Source organism: Xenopus tropicalis, chromosome 7, assembly GCF_000004195.4.
Source record: "Xenopus tropicalis strain Nigerian chromosome 7, UCB_Xtro_10.0, whole genome shotgun sequence".
In the NCBI taxonomy this organism is placed as follows: domain Eukaryota; kingdom Metazoa; phylum Chordata; class Amphibia; order Anura; family Pipidae; genus Xenopus; species Xenopus tropicalis.
Genome location: NC_030683.2, coordinates 35872860 through 35896725, shown reverse-complemented (window position 1 = coordinate 35896725; position 23866 = coordinate 35872860). Strand labels below are relative to the sequence as shown.

Below are 23866 nucleotides of genomic sequence, written 5' to 3'. Positions count from 1 at the left end.
ATGTCTTTCCTGGCACCATGCATTCCTTTCTTATGGTGGAAAAAAAAACACATAGATTCTATGATATACAGTTTACATAGGTTTAAAGGGGAATTAAAACCTTATTCTTCTTAATTTTTCAGTATACTTCAATTAAACCTTGTCAAGGCTTTAAAAGTAACGTGTATATGTCATTGCTATTGAAAGCAGCATGTGGACTACTGGTCCGTGAGTGCTTGCCAAGTCAAGGCTTTAAGATACAGATATTACAATACTGATTTTTCTCTAGAATGACTATATTGCACTTACTGTGTTACTGTAGTAATTTCTTAAATAAATATATTAAGATCCTTAAAGTATCTTATTTTGCGCTAAATGACAGCACTTTTTTAACAAGTTGAAAAAAATGAAATGTGATTATTATAAAATGAGAAGTATTTAAAACATATTTACATGCCAACTGATGTAGTTCAGAATAAAAATATATTATAAATGTATAAATAAAGGCAAGTCTTACCGGCAAAGAATAGAAGAAAACTCCAAGGAACAGAAGTACAAGCAGCAGGATGATGAGTCCAATAAACACCCATTTAAATCTGCGCCATATGATAAATTTCATTGTCTTGCATGGGTTTGTAAACCAGAGGAAGGAGGTGTCTGGTCGGCTGCAATTTCAAAGTAACAGTGTTTATTCCTTTATCAAACAAAGGGCTATTTTTTAATTATTTAGTTCTAGAGAATATTACGATTAAACTAGCAATGAACTTTGAAGAGAATAATGAGCGAAATCTAACTAAGAAAAACAACTGAACATTGATTATTTATGTAACATTTCAAATGGGCACTTAGATTTTCTTTTGGTATGTATCCAATAACAATACCAAATTCCTTTGCCTATAGCTTTATTTTCCAAGTGTTACTGGCAGTTTTAGCTTTAATATCCCTCTTTATTTTCTAGCTGTCCAGAGTTTTTAAATGTTTTCCCATTGCCCTCCTTTGTCATGCCCTTAGCACTTGGGAATATGGTGTCTTTTGACCTCCACACTTAAATCAACTATCACTGCTTTCCATGGAATACATTGGAGATAATCTGTCAAACCTGGGCCGAGGATTTAAAATAGGCCCTGGCATTTCAAGTACACAGAGGCCCAAACCGCCCCCCACCAGCCCAATAAATAGTGACTGTCTATAGCATCTTACAGCCACCCCTCTGGCAGATTGCCAGTCCGGATAAGCATTGAAGGGCAATTAAGATGTGTCTTTACATTTTTTTTCATAAGAAATGATGTGATGCCAATAACGACTTCAATATGTACTAAGCACACATCAGCCATTACATTTAATGAATAGTAGTCCTTTAAAATGATAATGAAACATTTTAAAAAATGATAATGAAACATTCAGGCCCCTGCCATCCTGGGGATGACTTTTAAAACCCTATTTTTAGCACTCCAGCAGCCTTAGCAGTCACTATAAAACACATGAAGTTGGACTGCTTCCTACTATTCTGTATGTGACTGTATAATACTCTACATTTAAACTGCTTCTTAGAGGGTCAGACATAAGTTTCAGGCTGCGAAGCTTTGAAAATAGGTCGGGCATATTAAAAAAAAATGTAATACAAAGTATAATGGTCATTTTTCACAATGTGTTCATATCACTTTAATCAAGCATGAATATAACTGACTGGATAAAAACAATGAAATGCCTGAGAGAAAGTGCTCACTTTGGTGGGTCTAACTTGGGGTTCATGTTGGGCTCATCTCGTCCCTTGCCAGCAGGCCTTTCTTCTGCATCTTTTTCATTCAGGACCTCAAGAGTCATCTCAATTTTCCCCTTTAGAAAACAAAAGCAAAAGCAGATTTAAGAAATTGGCTTTAACTTTTACACAAAAACTCAACAAGTCTCTCAAAAAGCGATGTTATTTCTATAAACTGATGGAAATCTGATAATATTATACCTACACTTCTTCAAAAATGTGTTTAAATTTGATTTTAGGTCTTATGAAAGAATCTGAAGAGCCATGTTTTCACAGTGTAATATACCATCAATATTAATATCTAATTTACAATGTGTTAATATGTATATATGTATATCATAAAAGGCACCTGAGAAAAACTGAACATATATTTGACAATGATCACAAGATATCCTTACAGCTAAAATCCTTTTCCCATCCTTCTCTGCATGGCATGGCCACCATCCCTTCATGGATTTCTGCTCAAACAGAGAGGCCACCTTTGAATGCTTGTCTTGATCAAGTAAGTTAAAACTGCATTTTTCTGGGACTTTCGCAGGGATTGTTGTTCGATGTAAATCAAGTTCTACAAAACCTAGAATAAATTTATAAGCATTAGATATGTATTGTTTGTAATGCAAAATTAATATTTTTATTGGTAATCTAATTATATATGAAATACTGAATACATAAATTGTTTATTTAATATACCCCAATGTGGGCAGTTTTTATTATCAATGTGTTATAGTTTTTTTTTCAGGAATAAGGCATTCTGTTCTTAATCCTTCCTGTGTAATCATCAAATAGATGCAGCAGGCACTAAGGCCTTCATTTAGGATCCCTATCATGTGGTGCAAGCAAGAGATGCTGCAGAGACTCATTCTGGGGCATTTAATAGCAGGAGTTATGGCTCCACAATTAAATTTTTTTTCACATTGCCTTTAAAATACACTGCTTGCAGTTGGTGAATTTCACTGCTTCAGGAATAGCTAACCAGAGATATCCAATGCACAGCTCTGTAATATTGTTTTGAGGTAGAGGTGAACCCCCTAAGAAAATCCAGGTAGTAACCTTTCATAATCCCATGTTTTTAACCCCAACTACTGTACATGACATCGCTAGTATAGATTGCTGTGTAATATGCATACAGGGTGCTTAGCAACTGGTAGTCCATTAAGCATGTACAGTTCTGTTAGCATGTACAGCCCAGAGTACAATGAGCATAAAGGTAGAGTGGATCATCAATCTTCATAGGTCTGATGTACATGTGGGATAGTACTAATGTAACCACTATGCTAAAGATGTCCAGTTGTAGTCTGACCCTTTCTTAAACTTTGGTTGGCCCTTAGCAAATACTGAGTACTGTGAGCTGCCCCGATAGCAGTTCTGGTAGTAGCTACACCTATTGGCGTAAGTTCTTTTTTGTGATAGCGCAGAACTCTACACACTAAGTAGCAAATGTATTAAAATTAGAAACAAACAAATTTTCATTTTGCTAAAACCTGGCAAACTTCTATATAACTCAATGCGAGGTTTTTAAGGTTGAAGCTATTGAACTAAAACATTATGTTAAATCTTCCTTTATTAAACAATAATTCTGGTAACTGATTTCTATCAGTTGGCTATGTTATTTACACCAGTCAAGGGATATCTTTTATGGTGAATGGGGCAGGGCACAAGGCCAATCAGTTATTACAATATCAGTGAACATTCATACCTAAGTAGTCATCCAAGGAGAATTTATCATTGTCCCATATTTGAAGAATTAGTTTGGGTGGGAGCTTAAATTCCGTTTTGTCAAGGCTCCAGAAATGTTCCTGCATAGAAATATAGAAAGAAGATGAATTATATATAATATAGCACAGAAAATTATTTTCCCATAGTAATAATTCTGTCATCTCTTATGCAAAAATTCCCGTTCTGCATCAAAGTAGTAGTGAATAAAATTGGGGCAAATTTACAGCCATATTGGGTACACTAGAAGCTGTGAGGCAAGGTGCCCCCTTTAGTTGTCAAAACATCCCACTAAGAAACAGAACAAAAAAGCATTAATTTGGCTCAACTTCACCACTATTTCAGTTTACACTGTAAGAGACAGTTATTCTAATATGTACTGATAGGCAGTTTTTGTGCATGCGTAGTAGCCTTCTATGGAGGGTTCAGAAATTTGAGTCTTAATGAATTGCAAAATGTGCCCACTGCGATTTCATAATGCTCTAAGGAACATCAGGCATGAATATACATACAGCACACCACCTGTTGGAAAACCTGTTACTTGAAGACGCACATATACCACTGCCTTCACTGAGCAACTTTATCTTGCGTTCCACCAGGGGTGCTGCTACCATGAGGCGAGTTGAGAAACTCGCCTTAGGCAGCAGCACCTCTAAAGTTTCCAGGGGCAGCAAAAATCTGCTCCTGGTAACTTTAAGAGCTTCATTTCTGGTATTTAAAACAAAAATTTGGCTCTGCTAGTGCAGAGAGTGCTATTATGCTTTCTACACTAGCGATGAGGCCCCCCCTGGATCCCCTCCGGCGCTGTGAAGGTGAGGGGGGGGAGGCATTGGAGGAGCCGTCTCGGGTGGCTCAGGGGCCAAAAACACCCCTGAGTTTCACAATGTTTTTAACTGATTCACAGAAAGGTGCAAACAGGTGCAAACCTCTCTCCTACATAACCTAGACCTTTCTGCAGTTCCCTGTTCTTTCTACAAACTACTCAACTGCAGATATCATGTGTCTACTTACCCACAGCCTTCACTCTACAGGCTACTACTGATCAAAACATACCTTTCTTTTTTGCCCTCACAAATCCCTGCACCCTTCCCTCCCTACAGCCTTCTGAGTTGCAAATTTCCTTCCACTGCCTTTCTTGCACCTCATGAAATGCTGGATTCCACACTGTGCCTGTCATGAAACGTTAAGGAACACAGTATCTGTCATGAAATGTTGGGGGGTCACACCCACAGCCGTTTTTTTAGTGGATTAGCCTATGCGCTCCATGGCTTGGATTCACAACAATTTTACTACTCATGTATAATGCACTGAGAGGAGCTGAAGCTGTTGCTACTGCCACCTACATCAATGCACAAGTAGCACTACGTTTGCTAGTGAGAAGTGATTTAAGTACCCACCTTCTTAGAAACAATGCACAACTGTTCGGCTGGAAGATATTCAAATGGAAAAACAAATCTCCAATTAAAGTTTCCTTCCCCATCCAGTGACCTGTAGTGTACGTCGGTTTTCTGCTTGTTTTCTTCATTGCCAGGAATCCACCTGAAAGAAACGTTTGCATGTATCTAGGACTTGTATGACTTTCTAGCAAAGAGTGAATAGTTTTAGGTACACCCACAAGTGCAGTTGCAGTCCCCACATGGTACTTGGATCAAAACTTACACATCCCTATAGTTACACTTGCTACCGCTTAGTCCTTCCTGCCTTTGCTCTGAATCAAGTACTGCTGCAGCAACTTGTGCCTAGAGAATCATACTCACATGTTACTTGCAAGGTGAACATCAGAAATTATGTCAGGTGGATTTCTATGCAGTTGCTTTTGATTTGCATGTGTAGTTGAGTTCATTTTGCTAAATTGGATGCAATTGCGGTAGGCACAGAGCAGCTGTAATCAAGTGCAATGACCCATTGCAACCACAATGATGGCAGCATTTTGGGGAAAATGCTGAATTTAAAAAAAAAAAATAGTGATTGAGCTCAAAATTGCACTTTGCTTACTGCACTTGTGTACATACATACATACATACATACATACTAATTTTGTTTAAAAAACTAGTCCCAGCGTGGATTTAGCCTACACCCTTGTTCTCATTCCTTGTTTGATTTCGAACACTATCGCATGTTGCCCAGCATTGTCCCATCTGATTTCCATTTGGAGCTGCCAAATTAGAACTAAGCATTTTGGTGGCTGAGCAGGAGATTTCAGCAGTTGACATTCCTGGAAAGCTTAGCGGGGAAGTCTGCAGTCTCGAAATTACATTGCTAGCCTGTGAGTGGTATATGATGATCATAAATTAGTAAAGGTATAGGACCCGTTATCCACAATGCTCGGGACCAAGGGTATTCCGGATAAGGAGTCTTTCCGTAATTTGGATCTCCATACCTTAAGTCTACTAAAAAATCAATACAACATTAATTAAACCCAATAGGATTGTTTTGCATCCAATAAAGATTATTTATATCTTTGTTGGGATCAATTACAAGGTACTGTTTTATTATTACAGAGAAAAAGGAAATCAGTTTTAATATTCTGAATTATTTGATTAAAATGGAGTCTATGGGAGACGGGCTTTCCGTAATTCAGAGCTTTCTGGATAACAGGTTTCCGGATAAGGGATCCCATACCTGTATCTTATTTTGGTAATGAGTGGTAGAAATAGGATTCACTACGCTGAATATGGACTCTATTACAAAAGATCTGGCTGAACTCCGGACCAAATTCAAACCTTTATTTGTATAGGCAAATTAGCAGAATTCACCAGTCATTAAAAAAAAAACAGCAAGTTAAAAAATTACCACTTTCATTTGTCTACTGGCAAACAATCAATTAGTACTAAGGGTTTGGATCTGTTCCTATACTATTGAATAACTGGTCCTTTACTGGTGGTCCATTAAGTAATTCTGACATTTTAACTGATAGGGGAGCTAAACCAAATGAATAAATTGATGGGTCCATACTCAAAGTGCTTCTCTAAACAAACTATAATCATTTTTTACCTTAGAATAAGTATTTCTAAGATATTTATGTATTTAGACTGTTAATAGCAGGGTTTCGACTTTACTGAACCATCCAAGGATTTACTAAATTCAGGAAGTTCTTACATAGAATGGGTCGCTACCATTCTGGGCCTTTAGAAAGAGCTGTTGAGCTAAAAGCCTGCTATTAGCAGTCTAATTAGTTGCTATGGGTTACTAGACCAGCACAGATGAACTTATAGTATCAGTATATGTACAGTAAATGTGTGTGCCCGCAATGATTGCTTACTTCAAACTTAATGAACACATACAGATGTCAGGTCTTATGATGCCCATGATCTACATGGCAGCTTCTTTCTGTTGGCAGAAAGCCAGTCACAATCTATAATGTATTAGTAAATAAATGGATATGAATTAGACATAGCTTACCCCTTCACGTAAATATCACTCATTTCTTCTCCAGTAATACTTTTCTCATCTAGAATGACATCTTTGGTATTCCAAACAATAACACGAAGTACATACCTGAGATACAAAGAGGGATATGTTAATCTTTAGTGAGAAATGGCCAAGGAGCAGATATTTTGCGCAAATAACAAAATCTTGTTAGAGATTCACCTTTGGGTTAAAGAATGTAGGCAGTGATATTGTAAGCCAATTTGTAATTGGTGATTTTTTTATTTATTTAGCTTTCTGTTCAGCAGCTCTCCAATCTAGTATTTTAGCATTTACTAGGTTTTTATGTAACCTAGAACCAGGCAGTGGTTCAAATAAGAGACTGGAATATGAAAGTGACTGCATAGTAGAATAAGGAACAATAAATACAAATTTTAGCCTCACAGAGTAGTTTTTTTTTTTTTTTGCTATAAGGGTCAGTGACCCCCATTTCAATTAAAAAAGGGGTAAAACAGAAAGACAATGTTGTAAAACTCCACAGTTGTGTCCTTACTTACTTCTTTGCTTTGCGTGGAGTAATGTTGAAAGGTGGCCCTGGAGGTCCTAAACTTTTTGGGAAAACATCAACCCACATTTCTAGTTTTCCCTGTTCAAATACATAATAAATACATAGTAAAAGACATAGAAGCACATTACATATATTAAATGCATAAGAAAACAGCATTTCTTATAAAATGGAATTGCTTTTAAAGGGGTAGTACACCTTTCAATTAACTTTTACTATGATGTAGACATTGATATCCTAAGACAATTTGTAATTGGTATTCATTTTATAGGTTTTCAGTTATTTGGGTTTTTGCTCAGCAGCTCTCCAGTTAGGTATTTCAGCAGCTATCTGGTTACTAGGGTTTTAATTTTCTTAGCAAACAAGCAGTCGTTTAAACAGGAGACGGGAATATGAATAGGAGAGGACTTGCATAGAAAGATAATAAGTAAGAAAGAAAAGAAAAATAATAAAATTGTAGCCTCACAGAGCTTTTTGAAGTTTATGACTTCCAGGGTCAGTGTGACCCCTATTTAAAAGCTGGAAAAAGTCAGAAGAGGAAGGAAAAAAAATTAATGAATAATGAAGACCAATTGCAAAGTTGCTAGGAACAGGCCATTTTATAACATACTAAAAGTTAACTTAAAAGGTGAACCACCCCTTTAACATAACTTACTCACAAGCTTTTTACCGGATTATGTGTTGCACTATACAAAGATATTAATATGTATGGCTTCATGTGTAACCTGTATGGCTTTATGTGCACAGGAATGTTCTCTCTTCAAATGTATGTACTAGGTAGTATAACTGGCTAGTTTTGTGTAAAGCCCATATTTAAAACCATGACTGGACATTATAAATTTCCTTTAAACTCACTTGGGAAATGTTTGGCTGGAAAGTGCTATACAAAGTTCTAGTTTCAACATGCTCTGGAACAAGCCCTTGAGTTCTAAGGACATACAGAGCAAGACGCTCGTTTGGTGGTCCGAGATGCTGGTGAATCTTTCTATTATTTTCTGAAAAAAAGTTGCAAATACCAATCAAAATCACTTCATAAATACCAAACCAAATCATAGTTTGCATGTTTATATTTGAGGCTATTGTTCCAAACCGTCAAACTATCAGCTTGTAAAAAGTAGTCTCCTGTTGCTCACTGCAGTGGAGCCATATGTTAAAAACAGGCTTTAATTTAGTGCGTTAATGTGCTTGGGTCCTGGAGTTTTTCATATAAGGGATATTTTTGTAATAAGATCTTCTAATGTCCGGCCAGATTTGGCTTAAAACTATATTTACTTAACAAAGGCAATTCGCTGACAATTGACAATTTTCTCTTTCATAGTTTAAACACACAGGGGCCCATTTATCAAAGTACGATTGCTTCCGAATACAAAAAAACGTATTTTTCTAAGTGCATATTTTCAACGTTGTTTATGCTAATATGCACTACTTTTTCATACTATCGGTATTGTTACTTTCCTTGGGCCAGGTTGGAGCTGCAGAGTGCCATTGAGCCCTATGGGAGGCTTTCCTTGGGCCAGGTTGGAGCTGCAGAGTGCCATTGAGCCCTATGGGAGACTTTCCTTGGGCCAGGTTGGAGCTGCAGAGTGCCATTGAGCCCTATGGGAGACTTTCCTTGGGCCAGGTTGGAGCTCCAGAGCGCCATTGAGCCCTATGGGAGACTTTCCTTGGGCCAGGTTGGAGCTGCAGAGTGCCATTGAGCCCTATGGGAGACTTTCCTTGGGCCAGGTTGGAGCTGCAGAGTGCCATTGAGCCCTATGGGAGACTTTCCTTGGGCCAGGTTGGAGCTGCAGAGTGCCATTGAGCCCTATGGGAGACTTTCCTTGGGCCGGGTTGGAGCTGCAGAGTGCCACTGAGCCCTATGGGAGACTTTCCTTGGGCCAGGTTGGAGCTGCAGAGTGCCATTGAGCCCTATGGGAGACTTTCCTTGGGCCAGGTTGGAGCTGCAGAGTGCCATTGAGCCCTATGGGAGACTTTCCTTGGGCCAGGTTGGAGCTGCAGAGTGCCATTGAGTCCTATGGGAGGCTTCCAAAATCATGCACAGAAGGATCAAAGTCAGAAAGGTTTTCCCACCATTTACGATCGTTCGGATACGAAAATTTAGTGACTTGGATTAGTGACTTGGAATACGATATTATCGTGACTAATTCGATTTTTTCTTAAGCATTTTCGTGACATTTGCGATCATCTGAAATTATTGTATTTAATCAAATTTTACCCATTTCGGGATTCAAACTCGTACTTTGATGAATCAGTCCCTAAGTTGCTAATAATCTCACTGTTATTTTGTCAGAAACCCCAAGGCAATGAAAAGACAAGATTTGTATTAAAGGAGCTATTTTTGAGACTTATATGGACTTTATATCTGAATAACTAATTACATGTATATAATATTCATAGTTAAAATAGATAAAATCAGTTCCTACTAAAAAAAACACACTAATACTGTAAGGAAACAGAAAATCATACCAAATTCCTCTAATGTATAGTCTTTGCTGGAAAAAGTAAGTCTTGTTCCATTGTCTGAAAACACAGGGGGAGGAGAGGATTTTAATCTGGCGAAGTTTTGTAGGATTTGGGTAGGTGTCAGCTGGTCCCTCCATTGGTTTATTCCTGAGCTGAAAAGGAAAAACTTTAATTTCAGTTCTGTGAAAGTAAAGGTTATAACATGTTCACGCATGAGGTGAGTACGCGTGTGCCTTAGATAGTACATGTATAACAGAAGAGTTCTCATTATCAATTATTTACTTGCAAAATGTATTAAAAGAAGAATTACAAATACAGCAGAACCCCCATTTTCCAGGGGGGCATGACGAAATTGTATAATATTAGAGAAATGTATTAAGGTAAAGTATTTATTAAAAATCTATGACTGCCTGTTCTTCCAGCATCTCTGCCGGCCCAACGTTCCAGTAGCTCTAATTACACTACATGGAATCCTGGCTCTAGCACAGGCTTAGTAGAGCAAGCACAGATCCTGCGCTGAAGCCGACAATCTCAATCCCTTGTGACTGTGATGAAGCTTGAGTTAAACGAGCATTGTTGCCAAATTCTTTGTATCTGACCACCCTTCTCAAGTCTAAAGCTGTAATTTTGTGTCCATTTCTACATTGACGTGCAACAGACAGTGGGAAGGGGGAGTATGGGGCAAGATGGCAGATGCGAGAATGGTTGGTATGGGTAACTTCACCGTTGGAATATAGCGCTTAATTTAGTAAATCAGCCTCTAAATGAGCCTTTTATTCCTGTAGTACCACTGAAGCAGGTGGCTTCAGAAGGGCCAAACCCAAGTTTACAAAGCTCTGCTTATACTAAAATATGAAAATGAATCTCCAAAGTACTGATTAAAAAATGCAAAAATGTAATTATATAAAAATATATTTGCAATAAATCCCTGAGATCCTGTGTTTAACTAGATGTTGTGCTTTTACGCAAATTTGAGCTTGAATAGATGTTCAATTATTGAAATTAAACTGAATGTTGCTCATAACTTTGCCTCGCACCTATTTAACCCATCTGCTACTAACTGACTGATTAAAGGAACAGTAACACCAAAAAATGAAAGAGCTTTAAAGTAATAAAAATATAATGCACTGTTGCCCTGCACTGGTAAAACTGGTGTGTTTGCTACAGTAACACTACTATAAATTATATAATAAGCTGCTGTGTAGCCACGGGGGCAGCCATTCAAGCTGGAAAAAAGGAGAAAAGGCACAGGTTACATAGCAGATAACAGATAAGCTCTGTAGAATACAATAGTGTTTTATCTGTTATCTGCTATGTGCTTGTGCCTTTTCTCCTTTGAATGGCTGCCTCCATGGCTACATAGCAGCTTATTTGTATAAATTATAGTGGATTTTCTGAAGTAAACACACAACTTTTACCAGTGCAGGGCAGCAGCACATTATATTTTAGTTACTTTTATACACTTTCATTTTTAGTGTTACTGTTCCTTTAAGAAACACATTACAACAAACTATTTCACTTTTGCACAAAACATAGTTGTCTATAAACAGGTGGTTTAAAGGAGAACAAAACCTTTGTACCAATAGGGATTTTTCGTTAAGCTTTAGTTCCTCTTTAAGGTGGGGCCCTATGTGAGGTAACTTGCGCAAGCAGGAAGGTAGTGACCAAGGATGTTTTTTACAGCCTACAAACCAGCCAAACATTTAGTGGGTGTTTCATTTATGTGCCTAAGGGACATATTTAATAACCTTGAAAAGTAAATCTATAGCAGTGGAGATCTTTAGACTCTGGTTCTATAAAATAGCTGCTGTCAAACCTCACTTACATTGACCAGTAACATATTGCAGTTTTTAATTAAGGGGGCAATGAAAGATTTCTTTTTAAAAATGTATTTATACCTCTAACCATACCTATTAATATTAAACTAGTGGTTGTCTGGCAATGCAGAAATGTGACACATAGAATACATTAAGACTCACATGCAGTAAGTCTGTGGCAAGCCACAATGGCTTCCAAACCGAGAGAGGAATCTGTTCTCCAGATCTATTGTTGTTTCGCCGACTTTTTCATCCCGGGTTAATGTATCATAATCATACACAGAGATCTTGAGGTCCTTTTCTTGAGGTAGGAAGCAGCTGAGTTCATACATTCTGCAACAATAATAAATACATGAAATGCACCATGAAAAATAATGATAACCCTTATTTCATATTAGGTCTTTATAAAACAGATCACAAACAAACAAAATCTGTTCATTCGGAATGGTGCCAGTAGAACAGTAAAATAATAAAATTCCTTACATATAAGCATTGAATGCAAAGAATTACACTGGTCTCTGTATGCCAGTTTACTTGCAGTTCACCAGTGTGTTATAAAGAGGCAGCATTTGGGCACAAAGCACTTGTCCTTGCATAATAATGCTATAATTGATATCCGTTAATTGATCTAGCAGTTTATCCATGAGGCAGAAAATTATTTGTTTCACCCCCCCAATACTTTGCAGCAGAAAGAAATACCTTTTACAAAGTACATTATAGCAGTGGATTTAGTTCACAAATACTATACCTGCCAAATAAGGGGTTCAGTGTATTTGGTATGTAGTGATCTCGATCTTCAATCACCTTTTTATTCAATGTAATTTTAATATATGGGTCACACTAAAGACAAAGGAAAATTAGTCACAACAAACCCATATTAAAGGTAACATTTGAGTAGCACATTTTATGGACATATTTCAAAGATCCCTGCATTGTATGGCAGATGGTATATCATATAAGGGTACTCCCAAATAATAAACGTTTTGCTAACTATAAACCCTTGTTTTGTAACACCATCAACTACTCTTTTCCTCCTGCAAGGTAAAGCATCAGTGCAGGGTATGTTAATCTGTCAGTGTTCCATAATTTGGAGTTATTGAGTTTTTAAATTGAAAATTTTTGACCTCTTCTCAATGCAGCCATGGGTTTGAATATATCTATAGATTTATTCCTAAAAGATAACTCTTCCATATGTCCTGGATGAAAGTGTATAATGTAGCATGCTCCTCATCGGAACAGGCTCAATCAGACAGTGTTTGATACCAAGGCAAGGTTAAAGAGATCCACAGCACAGATATGGATTATGAAAAAATATAAAGGGAATACTGATGTGTCTGTTTCTGATTAGCCACAGCTATTAAACAGGGTCTGTAGAAACTTTGGGAGGACATGATTCTTCCATTCAGCTGTATTGATAGCCTGTGAGGTTATTAAATCCCTATTGGTACAAGGATATGTCAGGTGATTTTCTGCCAGTGGATAAAATGTAAATGAAGCTGCCATGTTAGACCTTTTTGGGTTGCACCTATGAAGAGGGTGAATGTGGAGGGAGCCCGAGGCAAAAAAAAGTCCTCAAATAGAATATCATGGGGTAGGAGAGACAGAAGCGAGACTAGCTAGTGACAGACCACATCCCTTTGTGAGATAAAAGTTAGTTATCAGACTAGTCAGAGGCTCCAATAAGAAGGGTAGAACCACAACTATAATCTGCCAGGGACCAAAGCGGGTTGGATTTAGGAAAAGTCCCTTGTATGGCCTTGAATCCTAGGTCTAGGATCCCTGTAAGAATTCTACCACTGGCTCCAACATAAGCCCTGGCTTGCCTGTGGCACTCGGAAACAAGCCCAAATGTATTGAGAACAACTATGTGTGTGTAACAGCTTGAAAACATCCTTCAGCTTGTAAGCCCATCTGAGAGAGAATTTTCTCAGTGGAGTAGTCAAGAGCAGTGCATTACATAAAAGACCCGGACATATTTTTCCATTTCAAAATTTATTTCAGGATTTCACAAAAAATCACTATAACTTACCAGTCCATTGTTATCCTTTGGTTGCAGGTCTATGCCTCTCACAATGTATATACGAACAATACACTCCTGAGATTCAGTTCCTGGCAATTCTAGGAATTGTCGAGGAGGATATGGAATGTTTGGATCATCTGGAAGTGGGTAGATACGGAAGGAACCCTACAAAACAAAAATTTGACATCTTGGTATTTCCTCACTATCATTTGCATGATGCCAGTGCAAATATATAATGAATACACATACACACACTGCAGTTAGCCAATTTGGGTTGAGTTCAACCCCTACAAATGACCCCCAATGTGGTTGTTGGGGCAACCTAGTGACACCTAGCACTTAACATAAATGTAATTATTTTCATAACATCTACTGTTTCTTTGTACTGCAGTCAAACGGGACTTACTTTAAACTCTCCTACAACAGAAGGGTCATCACTGTCTTCTGCTTTTCCTCTGTACAGCTTGAATGTGTCACAGAAGTCTGTAAGGCCACGGAACTCAGAAACATTCTCCAGCTCACATTTATAGACCTATTTATAAAAAAATAAATTATACTCTTAGCCAGAGAACAAGAAAGCAAGAAACATAGCTCATTTCAAACTGACAGCTATAGTTCAACTTAAAACCGACTTTTATTATAATATAGACAATCAGTATTCTGACACATTGACTAAATGTTAAAGTAGATTAGTTAATGTATATCTTCAACTCCAGGACTATATGTATGCTATGGGGCCTATTTATTATTCGTGAACAAACAAACGCTAATTTACTAGAGAATAATCTTTGAAACTTTAAATAGTTATTTATTGGACTAAAAACCCACGAAAAGGTGCCAGAAAAAGCTTTATTTAATTCTTTTACCAGTTACATTAAACCATTCAAGTTTGCTGGTCTTAATAATGGATGGAATAATGTAATTCTCACTGGCATGATTTTTTTTTTCTGTGAAGAAATGCGTGTTGCAATATTCTGTCGTGTTTTTTCTTAAGCTAGCATTCAAGAAATATAGATGAATGAATGGTTGCGTTTGTGTTTTTTCTGAACTCCAAAAAGTGGTAAATATGCTTCTAAAATGTTCTAATTATTACAGTTACCTTTAAGGTGGTGTATCCTTTCTGAATATACTGCCCACACTTCTCAGTTTCTCCAGTTGAAGCATAGTATTTGCTCCACCAGTCCACTACTTCTTCCTCCTGTGATGACAAAAGTGTTTTTAACATTATGCATACAGAGGATTTACATTTACTAGAGAATCAAAGAGTCTGAACCACCATTTACAGTTTCTCCCATCTGCTTTTCCCATCAGATCTGCAATGGTTGTTTCTTTATTATAGAAGCTACACATTACAGTATGGTTCCTGCTACTACAAAAGCACCAGCGTTTATGCACATTTTTGGTTTTATTGCAGCGGTAATGTTTGCCCATCCATTTAAATGAAGTTGTACATTTAGAACTGTCAGCAGTGTAGCTGCTAGAGCCATGGTGTGATTTGAATGTTGGTGCATGCAGGAGTCTAGTTATAGGAAGTTAATGTCATAGATGTGCATATGTACATAACAGTAAACTGGTGACAAGATTGATAGTTGTATAAGCTACCCAGAATAGCACTACATGTTTTGTGCAACATATACTCTTATTCATAGTCTTGGGCACATGTTTTACCAAGACTTGTACGTTGGTTATCTCTGGATGTTACCACAGTTCATAAACCTACTGGGTGGATAATTGCCCTGTGATGACAACAGATGACTGCGTGTTTGGATATGTATTACAAAAATTAGAATGTATGCTGAAGGAAAACTTCTAGTCAGAGAAATGAGTCAAAACCAAATTCCCCGAAGCTACATTTTGCACAATGCAATTAATTGCTAAAGGAAAACTATACCCCAAAAGAATGTAGGTCTCTATAAAAATCCTATTGAATAAACAGCCCTTATGTAAAACACTGTTTTATCTACATAAACCATCTTTTTTAAAATATACTTTTCTTTTTAGTAGAATGTACTATTGGGTAATGCTAAATAAAAAAATTGCAATTTAAAGTACTTAGAGCTGCCCCCTTGGATCATATGGTTTACGATGTACCCAGGGAACACATGGACAAAGTTTTTTTTACTCCTACACACTTTTTGTTAGGTGATCTCTCTCTCTATATATAATAGTCCACTTAATAGGATATAAACTCTTTATTAGTTAAGTATTCATTATGGAAGTGTAGTTTTCCTTTAAATGTATCTGCTCAGTATACCAGCAATTTTGTATTTCCCTTGTTGTGTGTTTTTACCTTTTCTTGTAGCTGTTATTGAAACACAGGGCCAGCAAAGGTACACAGGGTGGGAGAAAAAGAGATCACATATTAGAAAATAATATATATCAGTTTTAAGACTGCGAAAGACAGCTCCAAAAGATAGAAATTCTTGTTATTATATACTGTATGTTTATTAAACACTAAACTTATTACAATACAGGAACCAACTATGCCCCATGGGGCATATTTACAGATACTAAGCAAATTAGCACATAGACAGTAACCCGTGGCACAAAAATGTAATTTTTGCTTTCATTTTGTTAATTGCAGCTGGCTGAAAAAGACTTCACTAAATGGTTTCTATGGGTTAGTGCCCAAATGCAAACTTGCTCAGACTTTATAAATCAGGAGTGACTGTTTTATGCTTAAAGTATGTAATAAACCAAACATTTTTGGGAGGTGAGAAGGAACATATCTGTGATAAGATGAAAAATTAAAACACAAAACCTCACACATAGATGTGTTTTCACTTTGAATGCAATTAATTGGACCAACATGGAGTTATAGTATAACTGTTGAAACAGTATTTGCATTTAAATTGACCTAGTGGCTTACACCATTTTTTTTGGTATTTAGCGCATTTTTAAATTGTAGTGATTGGATTGGGTCCCCTTATTAATAACTCCTTATTAGTCAGGCCAATAGTCTCGCACATCTAAGTGAAAAGGAAGGTGTGAAGCTAGCCTAAATTTAAACAGTTCCATGAGCATGCAACATTAAAACTTACCTTTGGAGAAATAATTAAATCTTAGATACACTGGAAACCATGTATGTTGCAGATGGTTTTAGATTATTGTATTGTAGAACACATTTTGTCATGCAACACACATAAATGGGGATTTTGGAGAGAGAATGATGTCAACTTCTAGTAAACACCAGCTGCAACCATGCCTTCCTGTAAAATCTTAAATTAGTTATAGGAGAACTATCACGAATATGACATATCAATATGAGCTTCATTTCATTAAAAGAATGATCTTTCTAAATATAATCAATTAAGCATTCTGTATTGTTTCAGAAATAAATAATTTATCTTTAATATCCCCCTCTTCCAGGAGTCGGAGTCAGATTTTATTGGCATTAGGTAAACTTCATTGGTAAGTACTTTGCCTAGACAATAAATTAGAGCAACACAAAGATGCCTAAAAAGAAGGGAATATTGAAGAACAGTATGATTATTTCAGAAATGGTGTCAAATTTTATATTGATTTTATTTAGAAAGCGTCTTATTTACATGAGATGAAGTTTGTATAACTTTACTGGCATGCACAGGGCCCTGGCCACAGCCCAAATGAACACCTGTGGGATGAACTTGAACACTAAATGCAAACTAGGCCCCCCTCCAAACTCACTAGTAGCCTTGTGGCTTAATACAAAAATATTGTTCTAACTGACCTTTAAGCTAAGCTTCTGGGAGTATCAAATCTTAACTGGCCATTAGGCTGGACCCCCAGCCCCAGGAAAAGCCACATGTTACTAAGATATTAGAAGCATCCCAGAAATCCACAACCTAAACTGTATAGAATAACTAATGTTTAATGTTTACAGCATCTCTGTAGTTTCAGATAAAACTCCCTCCAAAATCCCGATTCAAATGTAAGGTGAGATGATTTCCAAGAAACCCTAGAGCCCAGGTGTGATAAATACATTTGTTGAATAACATACATACATGCACTGTAGTTGGAGAAGCCATTTTTCCGATTGCTGTTGACATACTGCTTAACAACTGGAAATTGGAACACAGTTTTGTGTGACTTGTCTCTTCTATTCCTTTATTAATTTGTCACTTATCATTCCAATAATTTGTTGGTGAAACATGTAAAAGCAGCTGTTTTAATCTTTGTAAACCTTGTTCATATGATATATAGTCTTAGGAAGCAAAACACAGTAAGCAAATGTTGGGTAAAGTTTCACATTGCTTCCAGTCAGAGATGATGGATATCAAACTGATAAATGCTGGTGTGTCAGAAGCGCCAACATTTCTATTATCTACAATAGCTTCGAGACAATTCCTGAGACAAAACCCCATGTCTGCCATTGCATTAATTCACGGTACAACCCTACTCAGATACCTTGTGGAACTGAATGCTGGGTGTCAGTGTCAAAGTTTTGTCTTTAGTCCCCAGAAACAAGATCTGCATGTAATAGTGCATGGCTTCACAATTTTTAAAGGTAATTACATATGAATCACTTTAATCTTAACACTGGTTAATTAAAGCATCAAGGCAAATAGCTTTCTCTGCAGATACTACATACGGTGACGGAATCAAACACTAACTATTAGTACTGAGACACATAACTTTCATGCAGATTAAGGCCTTCTGTAAAGGCATGCATGCAGAAATGAAGGCACCTACTTACCGACAGATTTTTCCCGCCTAATATCCCAATGCCAGAAGATCCCTATGGTAAAGAAGCCATGCCCAGTTGGGATTAGGGAAATACCAAAGAAAATTGAATCAGGAAGCCCCCCCATGACACTCTTTCTCTACACCACCATTATTTGGCTTCAGGAAAAATACCATAAATATGAAGGATATATGATGAGGTGCTACTTATAAAAAAAATCACCTTTTTTTGTCACTATGCAAAAGATCATAAGAGACAGAATTGACTGCACTATGTGTGGTTCGTGGTTAAAAAAAGAGTGAAAGACCTGCCAAAATCTTGAAGATATAGAAATTCTAGGTATATAGTCAAAATTTGCTAAGTGTTTGATTTATTTTTTTTCCAAGCTATAAGGTAGGCGGGATTTGTTTGGTGAGCAGCACTGTTCATTGTTTTCTCATAGAGCAAAATGGCACTTGACTGCATAAAGCAGGAAATACATTACCGTGATCTATTGTCTCAGAATTACATTGATATTTGATTTGTTTTAGGCTTAACCTGCTCTTTCAGCAGCACAGCTTTATATTTGGTAAATGCATAGGTGTTTAATAAACAAATCAATAAAGTAGTAAAAGAAAATGTTGTTCTCACAGCACTACCACAAAGCAATATATAGTATTTAGTGAAACGTATTTCTAAACTTGTGTCTGTAAAACCAGAAAGGTATCGCTAGAAACATGGCTAATGTACAATACTATAATCACTTTCTATAAATTAACTATTCTCACCTACAGAGGTAGTCTTTCCCTGACACCCAGGGAAAAATAGCAGCGCTCACAGTACAGTAGGGGCATTTTAACCACCGTTGTTGCATCCCAGAGGGCATCATCAGCTAAACCCCCATGTGCAATAGGTTTTAGAAATGTGGGATTTGGTATTGGTAATTGGTATTGGGCTAAAGAGTTGTGCTCCATGTCATGTGGTTTCTTGGATACATTAGAGACAGATCCAATAAGAGACATACAATAACCATAAGTCAAGGCAAGGTAGAGAAAAACATGCAACAGGAGAAGCTAACCTAAAACCTTCCACTATCTCGGGGATCAAATTGTCAGAGCAGATTAAAGAAAGAGAATTAGTATCGGATCGTTGCACCTCAGGAACTAGTGTCAAGTCTATTGCATTTTTCATGCATATAAATTTGTGAGCTTGCATTAATATACTAAATATTAATACTAAATGCAAAATATTTAAAATACAGTTGCCCAATAGGCTTTTAAACAAAGATACATTTTTAGCAAAGCCCAACAACATATCATCAGAATAAATCAAATTTACTGACACATATGATCATACATAAGGGTCAGGCAAACTGGCCATTTTAAGATGTCCCATTAAGTACAAGGCTACTGTCAAACCTTTTGAGGTTTTAAATTTGAAAGCAAGTAAGCTAAAGGTAAACCTCAGCCCCTTAGTTAAATGTATATTGAAGCAGTAGAATTCTTAATGAATGGCATAAAAGTGAGTGTAGGACTGGCCAGACTGGAGATAACTTTGACGTAGTTGGCCAGCTTGTATATATTGCAATATATGGACAAACAAACCTGGAGGGCATTGATTGGTAGCTTAATGCAAAGAATGTCTTAATGCCCTATATATATTGGTAATGGCTGAGTGCAGAGGATCTCTTGTTGCTGTCTATATGAATATTGTGGTCACAGCCTTATTACTCCCCCGCCTAATGGTTAAAAATGTAGTGGTGAGCACAACTTTCCTTTGTGGTTTTGTTTAAACAGATAAAGGTAGCAATGTAATAAAAGTCCCTAAGTTTCCCCTAATTCTAATAACCTGCAGCAACAGAATTAACTGTATACAAACAAAATCAAAAGAGCAAAACCCATACTGGCACCTCCCCACTTAGTGATTACTAAATATTTATTGAGAAAGCAGAGTTTGATACTGAGACATTATTCATACATGGACCTATTATTGCAGGTCTAATCTAGGGCAACGTAGAGTCTGGTGGGCTCAGCCTCACCTCTATCCCTGCCTCTCTAAGGAAAAGTAATCAGGACACCAGTAAAAAAAAGCTTTGTCAAGGTCTCTTCCGTTTGATTTTGTTGGTATACTACTAATTTAACTTGCCTAGCACACCACAACTGCTGAACTGCAAATCACTGCATACATGGGTGCTACACTTAAACTTTGTCTACAAACAGAATTAACTGGTCAGGTGTTCAAGACTAAAATCTCTGCTGTAACTGAGGAGATTTAGTACAATGTATTAATTGCTGTGCTAGTAAAATAATAGGCTAATATAATTAAATGTTGCTGTGCTAGTAAAATAATAGGCTAATGTAATTAAATGTTGCTGTGCTAGTAAAATAATAGGTTAATGATAATAAAATGTTGCTGTGCTAGTAAAATAATAGGTTAATGTAATAAAATGTTTGCAAAGGTTGCACACCAATTCTTGTAACCCTTAGCAACCAGTCACCCGGCATCACTTACTGGGAACCTGTTTGAAATCTCATTGGTTGCTATTGGTTACTAGACTTAACACGGTGCAAGTTATTAGGCTTCTTTAGACATACATTAATATACAGTGCAAGTACATAGATAATTGCTTTTAGCTAAACATTACCTGATTAGCCAGTAATGGTTTTGTGTCTTCTACTTCTATCACAACATCCCGAAGTGGGGAGGAAGTTAAGCGTGCAACTAAAGGAAAAGGTTTAAATGTTAAAAGTTGGGAATAGGTATAATCTGTATAAATATTCACATGCCGTGCATAAGTGGTCAGGACAGGAGCACAGGGGTTAAGCTGTGAGGATCGTATATTGCCACACCTGCCTATTCTGAATATCTCCATTTTGATGTTGATACTTGTGTATGCAGTGGTGTACAGTAGACCAGTGCATTAATAGAACAGACTGGGTCAATACAATAATAAAATCCAAAGAAATACAAAATACAGTTATATTTCAAGTGCTAGATAGCATACTCTGAGGAGCATATATATATATATATATATTTAAATGACCTGTTTATAGGGGTAGATAGATAGGATTTCATTCTTAGGTTAGCACAGGAAAACAATTTAGCCTTTCTCTTGTTTCTTTAGGGAAAGCTTATGTATGCGCAGTTAGTGCCGTAATGTTGGACTAGGCTGCTCCATTTACAGTACACAGATAGCCATCCTTAGTTATGTTATGGGCTATGGCACTAGGCTCCTTTGCACTAGCCACAGCTTGTATTTATATGGGTTTAACCCTTTGTTCATCCTTTTTCAGAGTTACTTTCCCTTTTCTTTCCAAATTATTTTTACTATCAATCTTTTTACAATGCCTGTGTCACACAAAGGGTTGAGAATGTGTTTGCTTTACCTCTGAGTTCTGGAGCATCTTCGTGTTTAGTGAGGTAGGGATCACATCTAAACTCTTCCAAGCACTCAATAGTGCATTGTCCCACAACAGGTTTCCTTCCAAAAGGACGATGGTCAACAATTTTGATAATGATAGGAGGTACGTACATTTCATCTTTTGGCAGAAGCTACAGAGAAGAATATAATGTCATTGCATGCAATTACACAAATACATGTACAAAACCAATATTTGGGTTGTTATGTTGAGCCAATAAAAACGGTGTATTGGTATTGATACTTTTACTTTTACATAAAGGAATCTTTAGATTAAATTAAAAACATAGAGTATCTCTGCAAATGACAGACAACACAATTCTGTGTATGCAGATCCCCCCTTGCAGCACTTTGCCCTTCTGACTTAGCTGGTTTCTTTTCTCAAGTTAGCCTTGTTTACTCCTACCCTGACCTTGAGGACTAAACCAGCTGTTAAGCTGGTGAGCAGCTTCACATCTCTAAAGGTGGTTATATATAGGCAGATTTAAAGATGATAATTTGGTCCCTTCAGACTGATTTGGCATCGTATCTGCCTGTGTATGGGTCCCGCTAATGGGACTACCCGACCAGTATCGGGCAGAATTTAAACAGGCAGGTTTGATGTGGTCCTCAATCTGACTGCTTGCATTAAAGCAATTATGATCCTGAAGGCCAAACGATCAGATTAAGCCTTTATGGCCCATATATTGGTCAAAGATCTGCTCATTTGACAAGGTTTGTTTTTGTGTGCTTTGAAGAGTTAACTTCCTGAACTGCTTGTGCATCTCTTTACCAGAGAAAAGTCTATACAAACTTGAATCTTGGTGAATTTAGAATCCATGCAGCTTGTGTTTTTTTTTTCATTTTACAAAAAATAAATGCATTCAAAATACTTCTTTAGTTAAAAAAAAAAAAAACCCCATGGGTCTACTTGACTTCATAGCATTACCACTTTCATAAATAGGACAGAGCTATAAAAGTTTGGCGTTTTTTTAAGGTTCTTGATCACTGCAGTCTCAACAATTTCTCCACCACATTCAACAATAAGGCTCGGAGATGTCACAGACGCCAGCTGGTAACTTTTCATATTCCGCAGGCCCCAAGTAAGAATCTGTTAAGGCAGTAAGATCTGTTAACAAGATCGCTCATTTTCATACAAAATATTGGGAAAAGTTAGGTTAAGAGAATATGCAACAACCCGTTATCCAGAAAGCTCCGAATTACGGAAAGCCTGTCTCCCATAGACTCCATTATAAGCAAATAATTCAGAATTTTAAAACTGATTTCCTTTTTCTATATAGAAATAAAACAGTACCTTGTAATGGATCCCAATTAAGATATTGGATGCAAAACAATCCTATTGGGTTTAATTAATGTTTTATTGATTTTTTAGTAGACTTAAGGTGTTGAGATCCCAATTACGTAAAGACCCCTTATACGGAATACCCTTGGTCCCGAGCATTCTGGATAATGGGTCCTATACCTGTATTGTGTGGATGATATAAAAAATAGTTACCTCAATAGCCGTTAGTTGGACCACTGGTCGAATTCCTTGTGGCACCATGTATATCTGTGGTGCTCTCTGTGATGGAAGAATTGGCAAGTTGGACCCATCCTGTTTAAAGAGTATTTCCACATTAAACATATTCAGTATTAAACATTTTTTGCTTTTACATGCCTAAAAGTAATCTATAGCCAAAGAAGAATGACATATTGACTTATGTTATTCTTAAAATGGAATTTTCTTACTCGCACAATACCGTGTAGTTTAACTTTGGATAACATTGTATATTAATTTCATATTTGGAAGTGTGTAGTTTTAAAATAGGAAGTGAAATGAAAGGGCCACAGCTACGTTTGGAAACCTACTCACCTCTGCTTACAAGTTGCAGGGCTAGATCTTTGGTAATAAATAAAAAATAAAATAAACCCTTTAAAGACAAGGAAACCACTTACCTTTTCTCGAATGATAAGCTCTGCAGCAAGAAGGAGGTCCCCACAATGCTTATTTGAATTCATGACAGGATACCACAGAAGTTTAGGTGCAATATCAACCTCAGGATTCAACTTCACCATAGGCATGCACACACTTCTGCCAAGAAACTCGTCTTTTCCCTGCACAGAAGCATACAAAAGTTAGAA

The 23866-nt window shown here is 37.0% G+C and overlaps 1 protein-coding gene across 9 annotated transcripts in view; it reads right to left on the bottom strand.

The window, feature by feature from the left end:
* myof.1 (myoferlin, gene 1) overlaps window positions 1-23866 on the bottom strand; it is an 83959-nt gene that overhangs the window by 1075 nt on the left and 59018 nt on the right. For 4 of the 9 annotated variants that reach the window (XM_031904684.1, XM_012965825.3, XM_012965826.3 and 1 more), the window contains 20 exons: window positions 23681-23839; window positions 23241-23339; window positions 22674-22835; window positions 21714-21879; window positions 20972-21048; window positions 15976-15987; window positions 14785-14883; window positions 14092-14217; window positions 13695-13850; window positions 12414-12505; window positions 11828-11998; window positions 9852-10000; window positions 8241-8380; window positions 7378-7466; window positions 6854-6949; window positions 4849-4990; window positions 3435-3534; window positions 2137-2312; window positions 1706-1815; window positions 497-644 (listed from right to left, as the gene is read on the bottom strand). In XM_031904684.1, coding sequence (XP_031760544.1) covers window positions 497-644; window positions 1706-1815; window positions 2137-2312; window positions 3435-3534; window positions 4849-4990; window positions 6854-6949; window positions 7378-7466; window positions 8241-8380; window positions 9852-10000; window positions 11828-11998; window positions 12414-12505; window positions 13695-13850; window positions 14092-14217; window positions 14785-14883; window positions 15976-15987; window positions 20972-21048; window positions 21714-21879; window positions 22674-22835; window positions 23241-23339; window positions 23681-23839 — 2469 coding nt within the window. Of the gene's footprint in view, window positions 1-496; window positions 645-1705; window positions 1816-2136; window positions 2313-3434; window positions 3535-4848; window positions 4991-6853; window positions 6950-7377; window positions 7467-8240; window positions 8381-9851; window positions 10001-11827; window positions 11999-12413; window positions 12506-13694; window positions 13851-14091; window positions 14218-14784; window positions 14884-15975; window positions 15988-17668; window positions 17726-18360; window positions 18403-20971; window positions 21049-21713; window positions 21880-22673; window positions 22836-23240; window positions 23340-23680; window positions 23840-23866 lie in introns of all 9 variants that reach the window. The other 5 variants (XM_031904680.1, XM_012965820.3, XM_012965821.3 and 2 more) reach the window with 3 other exon arrangements.